The 12,360-nt window shown below is 35.9% G+C and overlaps 1 protein-coding gene across 7 annotated transcripts in view; it reads left to right on the forward strand.

The window, feature by feature from the left end:
- The window catches only part of HP1BP3 (heterochromatin protein 1 binding protein 3), a 32,838-nt gene extending 21,349 nt beyond the window's left edge, over positions 1 to 11,489 (forward strand). For all 7 annotated transcript variants that reach the window (XM_072975206.1, XM_072975209.1, XM_072975210.1 and 4 more), the window contains 5 exons: positions 1,951 to 2,041; positions 6,206 to 6,365; positions 7,730 to 7,841; positions 9,165 to 9,278; positions 9,710 to 11,489. In XM_072975206.1, the coding sequence (XP_072831307.1) occupies positions 1,951 to 2,041; positions 6,206 to 6,365; positions 7,730 to 7,841; positions 9,165 to 9,278; positions 9,710 to 10,004 (772 nt within the window). In that variant the 3' untranslated portion in view covers positions 10,005 to 11,489. The remainder of the gene's footprint in view (positions 1 to 1,950; positions 2,042 to 6,205; positions 6,366 to 7,729; positions 7,842 to 9,164; positions 9,279 to 9,709) is intronic.
- The last annotated feature ends 871 nt before the right edge of the window (positions 11,490 to 12,360 follow it).

Below are 12,360 nucleotides of genomic sequence, written 5' to 3' on the forward strand. Positions count from 1 at the left end.
AACAATAGAGGACTCCTCTATAGAGTGTTGACCTAATGATGGTGTGCACTATGAAAGCAGAAAGAACAGCACCTGGAAGGGAGAGCTTGGAGGCTTGTACTAAGGTTATAGCAGTGATGACAGAGAAAGGGCCAATCTGAGCTTTGAAGCAGTTGGTAAGTGTGGTTTTACCTGAAGGTAGGAGTGAGTGATAGAACTCTGAGATTTCTAAAATCCCAGGACAGGGTGTATGCTAGTGTAATGATTGGTATTGCTGAGAACACGAAAATGTTAAGAAGGGAATTGATTTAACTGATAGCTCATTCCTAGAGCATTTGAACCTTAGTTAAGGTTCTCCTCAGATTAGTTATTTAATTTGACCAAAGAGTCTAGGGTTTCAGTGTTTTACTTAAGCTATGTGATCCTCTATTGGAAATCAGCTTTTAAGCACTCTAATGTATAGAGCAACTAATAGAAAAATTGTTTGACAGCTAAATCATTCTTTTAATTGTGTTCCCAAAGCTGTATGCCCATACTTCAACCCTGACCCTTATCATTCTCTACCATAAATATTATGTATTCATCTTCTCTCTTTTTTTTTAACTGCAACATATATTTAAAAATACAGCTTTACATAGAATAAAACATCACAAAGTTACATTCATCTCTTAAATTCCTTGAGTCTAGTGATCAGATCTGTGTGTTTATTCCTGCATAGCCATAATAAATACTCAGTAAATATTTGTGGGATGAACAGTTCTGTGTGTGACCCATGTGTTTTGGTTTATGGCATAAATCATATGTGTCTTGAATGAAATAGCACTGGCTTAGAAACACTTTCATTGGGATTTGAGGGGGAGGGAGTATCTTCATTTGGAGTGTCAGGAAATGAGATTTCCCCAAGCATATGTATAATGTAATTAATAACTGGTGTAAGCTTAATCTGTAATGCTTAGTGGTTAGATAAAAGATTCAAAATTCAAAGAAAAGTATCAAAGCTTGATAAAGCACCTCAAAGGGTAATAGTTTGGCCTTCCTCAATTCCTCAGTGGGCTGCCAGGTTGTTATTTTCAGTTTATCAAGTAACCAGTTTCAAGTAAATCTCATGATTTTCTGTTCATTGAGTGTTATTCTAGTAATTCTTGGGATGTGTGGCAAAGCATATTACTGAACTTTTGGGTTATGATTAACCCTTTCTTCAGATGTCCTATTGTTGGCCTGGAAGTGTAGCTTTCCATTTGACTCTGTCTTGTTCCATATCACGGACCCTTTAAGCCCTAGCTGAACTTGATTGGTTTCCTCCCTGCACCTGAGATTCTCCACCCAGCGTTTGGACCATTGCTCCTTGACAGCGGCTTCTGCTTTAACACTTTGTTCTTACGTTTTTAATGATACTCAGTTTCTTCTTGCCTACTGTTTGGTTTTGATGAGCTAGTTTTTTGATTTTTGTTTTTTAAACTACAATCCCCTTGAAGCAGGGCTACTATGTTAAGAACAATCTGTTTTCTTTCTCGGAATTGTATTTTGTTAGGCCGCGTTTGGATACTGGTTTGTAAAAAGTGACTTGCTTTTTTTGTTAACGTGTGTATGTTTTTTAAAAATCTAAGAATTTTGTCTCTGAGAATATCGGAATTAGATGGGACTTTAAAAATATCCATTCGTTGCTCGGTTACAGAGTTTGGTTGCTATTGTGGTCTGATGATAATAAATAATAGATTTTTGGAGTACCCTGGCAGGTTGGAAATTGGCTTGTATGGTACATGGTTCTGTATGTACAGGTACCGATTTAGCTTCTTTGCCTGAAGAAAAAAAAGAATGCCACTTATTAAGGGTGCCAACAATTTATTACTTTATTGTCCATTTTAACAAAGTATTAGACAGAACTTTAGTTCCTTAGAATAACCCTGGATCTTTTTTTTCTTTTCTTTTCCCTCATTAATATATTTATTGCTATTTTTGTTTTCTCTGCAGGCCTCAGCTGTTGAAGAATGCTCTGCAGAGAGCAGTAGAGAGAGGCCAGTTAGAACAAATAACTGGCAAAGGTGCTTCTGGGACATTCCAGGTTAGAGGCTAAAAGAGCTTGGTTGTAGAGAAGTTTTCAAAAGTTTTGGTTTCAGGACTTTCATTTACTCTAAAAATTTATTGTATACCTCCAAAGGTTTTGTTTATGTGGGTTATACATATCAGTATTTACCATATTAGAAATTAAAACTGGGGAAATGTTAGATACTGATTAATTCATCTAAAAAATAAACCCATTATATGTTAACATAAAATTTTTATGAAAACTATTTCTAAGAATAAAAAATTTTTTAATGAGAAGAGATTTACTATTTATTATATTTTTGCAAAAATCTTTACTGGCTAGCTTCATAGAAAACAGCTGGTATCTGTTTCAGTGTATTTTGGGTTACATCTGTGAAGGAAAGTCAAGCTCACACAGAAAGTTAAATAAAGGTGGAGTATTTTAAGATAATTTTCAGATAGAAGTTGATAATATTCTCAGATAGTATACCAAAACTCAACAGATGATAGTTTTTGAGGTATAGCTATATTGAGGTATGATTTATATACCATAAGATACAGTCCTTTTATGTTACAGTTTATAATTCAGTGATTGTTTACAGTGTTGTACAGTCATCACCACAGTCCAGTTTTAAAGCATTTCCATCACCCAAAAAAACCTCTTGTGCCCATTTGCAGTCACTCCCTGTTTCTATCCCTATCCCACCTGTTTTCTCTCTGTATGGATTTGTCTTTTCTACGTGTTTCATATGGATAGAATCATACGGTGTGTGGTCTTTTGTGTCTGACTTCTTTCACTTAGCATAATTTTTTTCAGTTTTATCCATGTAGCAGCACAAATCAGTACTTTTATTTCTTTTATTGCCAAATAGTGTTCTATTATATGGGTCTGGCACATTTTGCTTATCCATTCACGAGTTGGTGAGCATTTAGGTTATTTCCACTTTTTAGCTTTTTTGATTAATATTGCCTATGAGCATTTATGTCCAAATCTTTGTGCAGGTATATGTTTTTATTTCCCTTGGGTGTGTAAGTAGGAGCATGGACTTCCTGGAATATGTGGTATATTTGTTTTAAGAAACTGCCAAAGTGACTGCATCATTTTGCATTCCCACCAGCAATGTATGTATAAGGGTTCCAGTTTCTCCTTATCTTTGCCAACACTTGTTACTGTCTTTTTAAAATTATAGCCATACTAGTGGATACAAAGTGGTGTCTCATGGTTTTGGTTGGCATTTCCCTAAGACTACTGATGTTGACCATCTTTTCATGTGCTTAATGGACATTCGTTTATCTTCTTTGATAAAATGTCAATGTCTATTCAAATCCTTTGCCTATTTTTAAAATTGAGCTATTTGTCTTATTGAGTTATATAACTAGATATATCAGATATATGATTTGCAAATATTTTCTCCTGATCTGTGGCCCATGCTTTCACTTTCTTAATGGTGTCTTTTGAAGCATAGAAGTGTTTATTTTTGATGAAGTCCTGTTGATCATTTTTTTAAATTACTTATACTATTGGTGTCATATTTAATATATCAGTACCTCGCTTAAGGTCAGGAAGATTTACTCCTATTTTGCTTTTAAGAGTTTTATAGTTTTAGCTCTTACATTTAGGTCTATAATCCATTTTGAGTTAAGTTTTGTTAATGGTGTGAGGTAAGGGTATAAATTAATGTTTTTCATGTGGACATCCTGTTGTCCCAATACGATTTATTGAAAAGACTATCTTTTCTTATTGAATTGCCTTAGCACCTTTATCAAAACTCAGTTGACCTTGAATGTAATGGTTTATTGCTAGTCTCTCAATTTTGTTCCATTGATCTATATGTGAATCTTTATGCCAGGATCACACTGTCCTGATGGTAGCTTTGTAGTAAGTTTTGAAATTAGGAAACATAAGTCCTCTTCTTTTTCAAAATTGTTTTGACTGTTCTGAGTCTTTTGTATTTCCATATGAATTTTAGTATTCATTAGTCAATTTTCACAGAAAAATCCATCTAAGATTTTGGTAGAGCTTGCAGTGAACCTGTAGAGCAATTTAGGAAGAGTCACTCTTTACAGTGCTGACTTTTCCATGAACATTGACTCTCTCTCTGTTTACTTAGATCTTTAATTTCTCTCAGCAGTGTTTCGTAGTTTTCAGGGTACAAGTCTTACATTTCTTTTGTTAAATTTATTCCTTGATGTTATATTCTATTTCCATGCTGTTGTGAATGGAATTTTCTTATATTCATTTTCAGATTGCTTATTTGCTAGCCTGTGGAAATACAGTTGATTTGTCTATTGATTTTACATCCTGTGACCTTGCTGAACTCATTTGCTTGTTCTGGAATTTTTTGGTGGATTCCTAGGATTTTGGGGTGGATTCCCTAGGATTTTCTACATATAGGATAATGTCATCTACAAATAAAGACCATTTTATTTTTTTTCCTTTCAAATTTGGATGTCTTTAATTTTTTTTTCCCTTGCCTGGATAGAACCTCCAGTGATGAGTGTAGATGTCTTTGTCTTGTTCCTCATCTTAATGGGAAAACATTCATTCTTTCACCATTGAAGCTACAGGTTTTTCATAGATGCCTGTTACCAAGTTGAGAAAGTTCTCTGTTACTAGTTTGTTGAGAGTTTATTATAAATGCTTTTTCTATCTCTCTCGAGATGATCATACGGTTTTTTCCTTTATTCTGTTAATATGTATATTACATTGGTTTTGTGGGTACTTGCATAAAGTACATTAAAGTTGCCATGTGAAACCTGAAACCATATCTAAACTTGTACTCTGTTACTTTGAAATCCTTTGGTCTGTCTTGAACTTTGAGTGCATCTTTTAACCATAATTTTGTGTAACAGTCATTTGGAAAATAGTAGTTCACTGAATTGTGCAGATTTTTTAATGTTGGCACATTTCATCAAATAGTAACAAAACTCATATTCACTAATATCACCCACTGATCTCATCAGAACAGTATTTAAGTACTAGGAAATTACTGTGCTCATGGTGGTAGAATCAGGTTTTCCACAATTTATATTTTCTCTTGAGAAGTTGAATTTATCATTGGCAACAACTACTGTTAGTTGTTTTCCTTGAATTGACAAGTCCACTTAACTTATTTTCAAGAAATTGTCTACCAGATGCCTGAGTCTGAATAACCACGGTTTATCTGTTAATTCTTCCTTCAAGTTAAAAGGGTATTATTGCCTGAAAAATGCAGCTAGTTGAGCTCACAACTCAATCACTGGGTGCTTTTCCTTGAGATTACCACCATCCCTCTGCAGTCGACATGCTTTATACATTCTTCTCATTTTGCCCCATGAAATATCAAAAAGACATGCACTAGGGTTGAGATTTAATAAAATAATTTTTATATCAAGGACATTGTTAAATGAAACACTTTTTTTTAACCATAAATGTATAGCAGTAGAGAATGCAGTTACTATATTTCTGTGTCTCCACCTTGATTTGTTGTGAGGTAGCAGTGGTTTTACCCATCATTCTTTTTCCATCATCAGTGCAAAATGTCACCACAGTGAAAAAGGTGAATCATATCTTAGTATATTATTATGAAAATAATTTTAACCTTGCAGATCCTCTGAAGGGGTCTCAGGAACCCCAAGGATTTGTGGATCTGTCTTTAAGAATCATTGTTGTAGACTATACCTCGCTTTGTCCTTTTATTTACCTTTTTGCTTATTGGTGCTACCCTTTGCTCCCCAGCCTCTTGTCCTTGAAATATGCTATATAATTTTCTATTTATGATATCCTAAATATCTATCAAACTTTTCCTTTGCTATTTTCCTTGCAGGATTAAAAAGGCTAATGGTTAATTTTATAAGTAGTCCATTTTTCACATTCAGAAAAGAGGAGTATTCTCAAAAGCATTAATTTATTGGGGGCATAACAAGTAACCTCCTTATTGGAGTAGCACTGTCACTCTCTTCGGGTTAGGTCAACTGTTGCTACTTGAGGTTGGTTGGAGGGGTAGATGAAAGGAGAAAAAATCCGTAGGAGGGTTGGGACTCCTCAGCTAGGGTGAATACCTGTTGAGTGGGAAGAGAAAGTCCCTAACCTGACAATTTACTGTAAAACATATCTGTGCTAATGCAGGAACTCCGACCCACCTGGTGCAGAGGAGTCTTGTCTTGACCTGCTTTGGGAGAGTGTTGTCTTGATGCTTTTCTCTTCCTCCTTGGAAAACAGCTGAAGAAATCAGGGGAGAAACCCCTACTTGGTGGAAGCCTGATGGAATATGCAATCTTGTCCGCCATTGCTGCCATGAATGAGCCGAAGACCTGCTCCACCGCTGCTCTGAAGAAGTATGTCCTGGAGAACCACCCAGGGACCAATTCTAACTATCAAAGTAAGACTCAGAGTTGTGCATGTTTGACGGGATCAGAGGAATTATCTTGTGAAAGATCCCTAGAGATCATGCTATTAATGACAAATCATTAACTATTAACTGAAAACCAAGGGGGAACAACTTTACAAATTTATTATTTACAAATAGACAGACAAAAATAACCAAGGCTTATTAATTTACAGTGTGTGCTAAACATGAGAATTTGATTTTACTTTGCTGTAAAAATGTTTCTGATATTTATTTTTATTGTAATTTAGATAAATTTCTAGGTTCAAAACTCCTAAAGTGTAGTTATCTTTTTAACCTACTTCTGAATTTTCATCAGAACATCTTGAAACCAGGCTAGTGTTTTAAAATACTTACTACTTAGGTTACTTCTTTTTGACTTAAGCCCTGTTTTTCGGTAAGGTATATTAACCTTGTCAGGTGGTGATTTGAGATTAGAAACCTCATCTTAGCAGCATTATCACATGTGGATTAGTGAGATTGTTTTCTCAGTGAACTGCGGGATTGGGCACAGTGGTACAGGGTGAGGTATATGGAAATTAGGTAACAGAAAATGCCAACTAGAATATATTGCTTTAAATGAAAAGGTAATTTTGAAATCTTAACATTGACTTTTAACACATATGAAGGAATGCTTTCTCATTGTTTTATGTACTTTGTCTTTTTTTTAAGTTTTTGTAAAGTAGTGGTTATATGTATGACTTTTTTCTTTCCTTACATAAGATACATACTGTGTTTAACTATGTACATTGACTCTTACAGACTTCTCATGATTTTCTTTTTTTGACAACTGTTAGAAGAAAAGATGAATTTGGTTATTAACCTTTTCAGTGTCACTAATATTGCAGCTATTTTGGGGGTACTGAATCACTGTAAAATATATTTTTATATGAAAGTTGATAAGGCTTTTTTAGAGGCCATGATGTTGTTTTGTTACTGTTTGCTGATTCAGGAGAAGTTGGTTTTATCTTTATAGATACTCTACATGCTTATCAATACTTATAGGTCCTCAATAAATGTTTGAATGAATAGAAATAATGAGAGATTTAGATTTAAGTTGGCTGTTAACCATTTATGTGCAACTAACTGTAGGGCAAGTCACTAGCCACTCTGGGCTCATTTCCCTTTCTGTGAAGTGTGGAGTTTGATACAGTGGTCTCTGAAACCCCTTGCCATTATAATTTAACCCTTGCCAAATTTATGGGCGCTTAATAGTAATTTAATAATAATCCTTTGACCACAAAGGATTCACTTAGCATATGACAGGACATTAAATTGATGTATAACTGACTGTGGTTGAGGGAGTTACCAAATCTAAACAAATAAATACTCACTTCATTTCTGAATTCTTTGTTCAGTGCACTTACTGAAGAAAACCCTGCAGAGATGCGAAAAGAATGGATGGATGGAACAGATCTCTGGTAAAGGATTCAGTGGCACCTTCCAGCTCTGCTTTCCCTATTACCCCAGGTAAGCACCTTGCCCATAATGTGAAGTACTGGTCATTGCAAATTTAAAATCTGACTCTAGGTTGCAGGCTTGGCTTACCTTACTTTACAGCTATTACACTGAACTAGGTATACTTGAAAATAAAGACTACTTAAGATAGTATTTTTTAGAGCAGAAGGTTTTCATATAAGAATAGGGAGATTTGGGCTATCCTGCTGGAGCTTGTTGTTAGACAGGTGTTCCTGAAATTAAGCACTGATTATTTTTCAATTGTCCAGCACCAAGTAGGGAGAGCATTGACTACTTCCAAGAATCCTAATCTGCCTTCTTCATACTGTAGAGACAAGGACATTAATTTAAAAACTTGTCGCTAATACATGCCTTATTTTTTTATTCATTGAACCAAGAAAAGTATATAGCATCTCCTGTGAACTAAGCATTTTTCTATGTACCTGTGCTATGCCTTCTTATACTTTCATTTCTAATAAAGTGCAATGACATGTACCACTAAAACCTATTTTAGCAGAAGCATAGTGTAGCTTTCTTATATTGTTCTTTGTACATAAATATAAGTAAGTGTTACTTGGTTGAATGTATGTTATTTGAATTTGTCAAACAATAAACTTTAAATTTAATTCTTAAAGTCATGCACTGCATATACACTGTGATAATTTAAGGACCTATTGATCAGTGAGATCAAGTTTTCTTTGTAAGGTAAACAAGGAAAAGTTGGAAGATCCTTGCTGAATTTCTCTAAAACTTTGAAGAGATTCAGTCTTTATGATACTTTGAAGCCTTTTGCCAGTATCATAAGAACAAAAAATACATACTGCTGTGCAGAGTGTTCACCACCGTATAGACCATTCACTACTATATATTCAGTGGCTGTTACAGTGCTGAACACATATCAGGTGCGTAAATAATTGTTTAGTAAATAAATGATTAAGAGAATGAGGATAGAGCACATGCTTAGCATGCACAAGGTCCTGGGTTCAATCCCAGTACCTGTGTTTAAAGAAATAACCTAATTACCTCCTCCCAAAAAAGAAAATTAAAAAAAAGAAAAAACCCCAAAGCTAAATAAATGATTAAGTATTAATTTTATTAAATGGAAGGGGAAGGGAATGAGGAATGGTCTGGGGCATTTATAGATTTGTTGTAACTTCATATGTGTGTTCGACATAGATTAAATTGTAACCTGATATTTGCACCTAACCTGACATAACTGGGGGGTAGGGGCGGAGGGGAGTGGATAATGTCCAGGGAAGAGCATATCTGGGTTCACATTCTTTTCCTTGTCCTCTCCTGGACTTCTCTTTTACCAAATTTTTTTCTCCTTAATAGTCCAGGAGTTCTGTTTCCAAAGAAAGAGCCAGATGATTCTAAAGATGAGGATGAAGATGAAGATGAATCATCAGAGGAAGACTCTGAAGATGAAGAGCCACCACCTAAGAGAAGGTAGGGCTGTGTGGAAAACCCTTTTTAGAGCTGAAAATGGCAGTAGTAGGAGAGGCTGTGAAAAGTGAACAAGTCAGGATACTTCTCAAGCCCTTTGTGTAACATTTGAACTTATCGTCTCAAGAGTTTAGAGACTCTGAACTTATGATACACTGAATATGTAATTATTCTTTGGTCAAACCTGTATATTTATATATCCATAGTTAAGTTATTTGAAGAAAAATAAGTCCATATTTTTCTAGGAAAAACATGATGGGATTACATGTATACAATTTTAGTAAAGCCTCAGGGTAAATAATCACCCACATTCCCCTTCGTAACATAGGTGACGTCTACCTGTGTTACTTTTTTTTTGACAGAGTATCTGGTCATCCTGGTAAAGTGAATCTCTCAAGTACTAAGTGATCGCCTTTGCTCTTTGGTTCTCACAGGTTGCAGAAGAAAACCCCAGCCAAGTTGTCAGGGAAGGCTGCACCCGTGAAGCAGAGAGGGTCCAAGCCTGCGCCTAGAGTCCCAGCTGCCCAGCGAGGGAAGGCTCGGCCCCTGCCCAAGAAAGCCCCTCCTAAGGCCAAAACTCCTGCCAAGAAAGCCAGACCCTCCCCCTCAGTCATCAAGAAACCTAGTGGTAGCTCTTCAAAGAAGCCTGCGGCCAGTGTGAGAAAGGAAGTGAAGTTGCCTGGCAAGGGCAAATCCACCATGAAGAAATCTTTCAAAGCAAAAAAGTAAATTTTATAGGAAAAAGGGTATCATGATGAATTCAAAATCTTATTTTCTAAGGTCCGTGTGCATTTGTTTTAGTTTTGATGCTTTTGAAATTACATTTTTTTTCCTCCCCTATGAACATTATGGGGAGGGAATATAAATAAACCAATTTAGGCATTTGTTAGCTTTAGGTGCTGTTCTTGGTGCCTGCCCCTCTCCCGGTCATTTTAATTTCTGCGCTAATTCTGGACGTCCCTGAACTGTATACTTGTCCTTTTTTCTCCCTCCACTCCAACTCTCCTTTTTTTTTAACGTCAGCTTTTGCTTTTTTTTTTCCCCCCCCTCCAGTTGTATCTATAAACGGTTGCAAAACAGTTTATATTTGTTAGAAAGCATCAAGAACAGGACGCTGGTCAGGTGCTGAAAGTGGGAGGAGGCAGCGGAGCCCTGACTGAATTTCAGAGCCTCCTGCCTGGAGACTTCAGCTGTATCTCTAATAATTAATCTTATTTATAAAACCACTCCACTAACCCTTTCTCTCCAGCTGTACACACAGAGATGTCTTAGCTTTGGGAATAAGCCAGAAGCATTATGATCTCATTCGATTCTGAAGATGCCTGACTCCTTTGAGCCACTTTTCACGTTGGTCAGTTGGCAGGTGTTTTTCACTGGCCCCAGGGCATTTGCATTCCCTTAACAGCAAGCACAAGACCTCTGGCACCCCTTGGTTTTTGACTGAAGAAGAAATATAGGAATATATTGAACTTGTGGTTTCTGGTGTCACCTGTGTTACCAAAAATCAAAACATATAAAACCTTGATCAAATGTTCAGATATATTTTTTAATATTTGGAGCATGAATTGTCACTTCTTGTTTGCCTTTTTTATAAGGAAGTGTTGGAGAGCTACACCATTGCTAATGTAGAAATGTTAAGTGGGAAAACGTACAGTTTGCTAAAATAAACTAGATTCCAGATTCATCTCTGGGTTTCCCCCCCCCCCTTTCTTCCAGAGCACTTTTGATAAAGAGCAAGTGGCTTCCTTTTTGAGATATTTTAAAAAAGGAAAGAACAAATGAAGCCCGACTACCTAGCCCTTTCTTATTTGTATTTGTTTTAGTATTGTGAAGTTGTGTTAAATAGTACTAGCTTTCTAAGAAATAATTGATTTCCAGTTATCATTTATCCTCCCTGTGGCACTTGACATTTTAATTGTCTTAAACTTTTTGGTGTACGTCTTCTGGCCCCTTCAGTGCTGCCAGAGGCAAAAGATGTTTGTTTCATTCATTCCATTTGCATTGTCTCCTGGGATCCTGTCTGCAGCCTGCAGTGTGGCTGGGAAATGGACTTGAGAAGATTGGCGTGAATTAAATCCATAATCATGTGTGATCCCATCATGAGTTCATTGGAATTTGTGTTGCATGTAAGGCAATCTTTCCTGTTGTAAATCTTCCTTTTTTTAATGTACATATATTTTGAAAAATATGAATAAACATGAAATTTTAAAAGCTGCTGAACCGTAGTTTGTATTTAAAAGTTTCTAGTATATCCTGAGAAGTAGCTGTAAGTGCTACACGCACTCTGAATCTTTTCTACGCCTTGCGCTAGCCGCCATCCATTTTCCTTTTTAAATACAAGCTCTGGTTTATTTGCTTTTTGAATTCTTACATGGATGGTAAATGTTTCTAGATATATTGAACCTGATTATTCAGTGAATAAGTTTTTTTTTCCCATCATTTTGTATTTTACTAAGGTTCTTGGGTTCTTTTCAAGATTATAGATTCCAGTTTTTCATATTCAGTGTTCACGTATGTCCTTGGAGTAGGAAAAAAAAATACAGCACTACAAAAGGATTGATAAACCCTAGGAACCTAATTCTAGAAAGTAACTCTCATTTTCTATTATGCTGTTTAGCAGATAATCTTAATAATGTGGGTATTAGGTACCTGTGCTAAAAATTCTTAACTCTTGGAGTCAGAAGTTGGAGGATTTTGGTTGGTTTCTGTGTTTTATGGTAATGCTTTTACCTTAAAAAAGGTTGCCTGAACCTGGTGGCTATATTGTATATCAGGCATTCCAGCATAGAGTGAGACAGTTAGGTCATTTACAGTCCCTTCTAACTCCACAAAGTTCAAGTCAGGGAAAAGCTGTCCTTGCTTTAGCATCTGTAAAAAGAAAGACAGGAGGGCATTGCATTCTTCCAGGGAAAATCCCCAGCTGTCAAAGACATGCACCTTCCTTATGTTGAGATAAAGGAATGTTTGAGTTTTTTTCCCTTCCAGGCATTCTCAAGGGGCAGAACACGTAATTTTTACTTCCATGAAAGGAAGTAGTTTTACATTTCAAGAAAGGAAATGATTTTACATTCCAAGAGAGGAAAAC

The sequence above is a fragment of the Vicugna pacos genome, chromosome 13 (genome assembly GCF_048564905.1).
Source record: "Vicugna pacos chromosome 13, VicPac4, whole genome shotgun sequence".
Classification (NCBI taxonomy): domain Eukaryota; kingdom Metazoa; phylum Chordata; class Mammalia; order Artiodactyla; family Camelidae; genus Vicugna; species Vicugna pacos.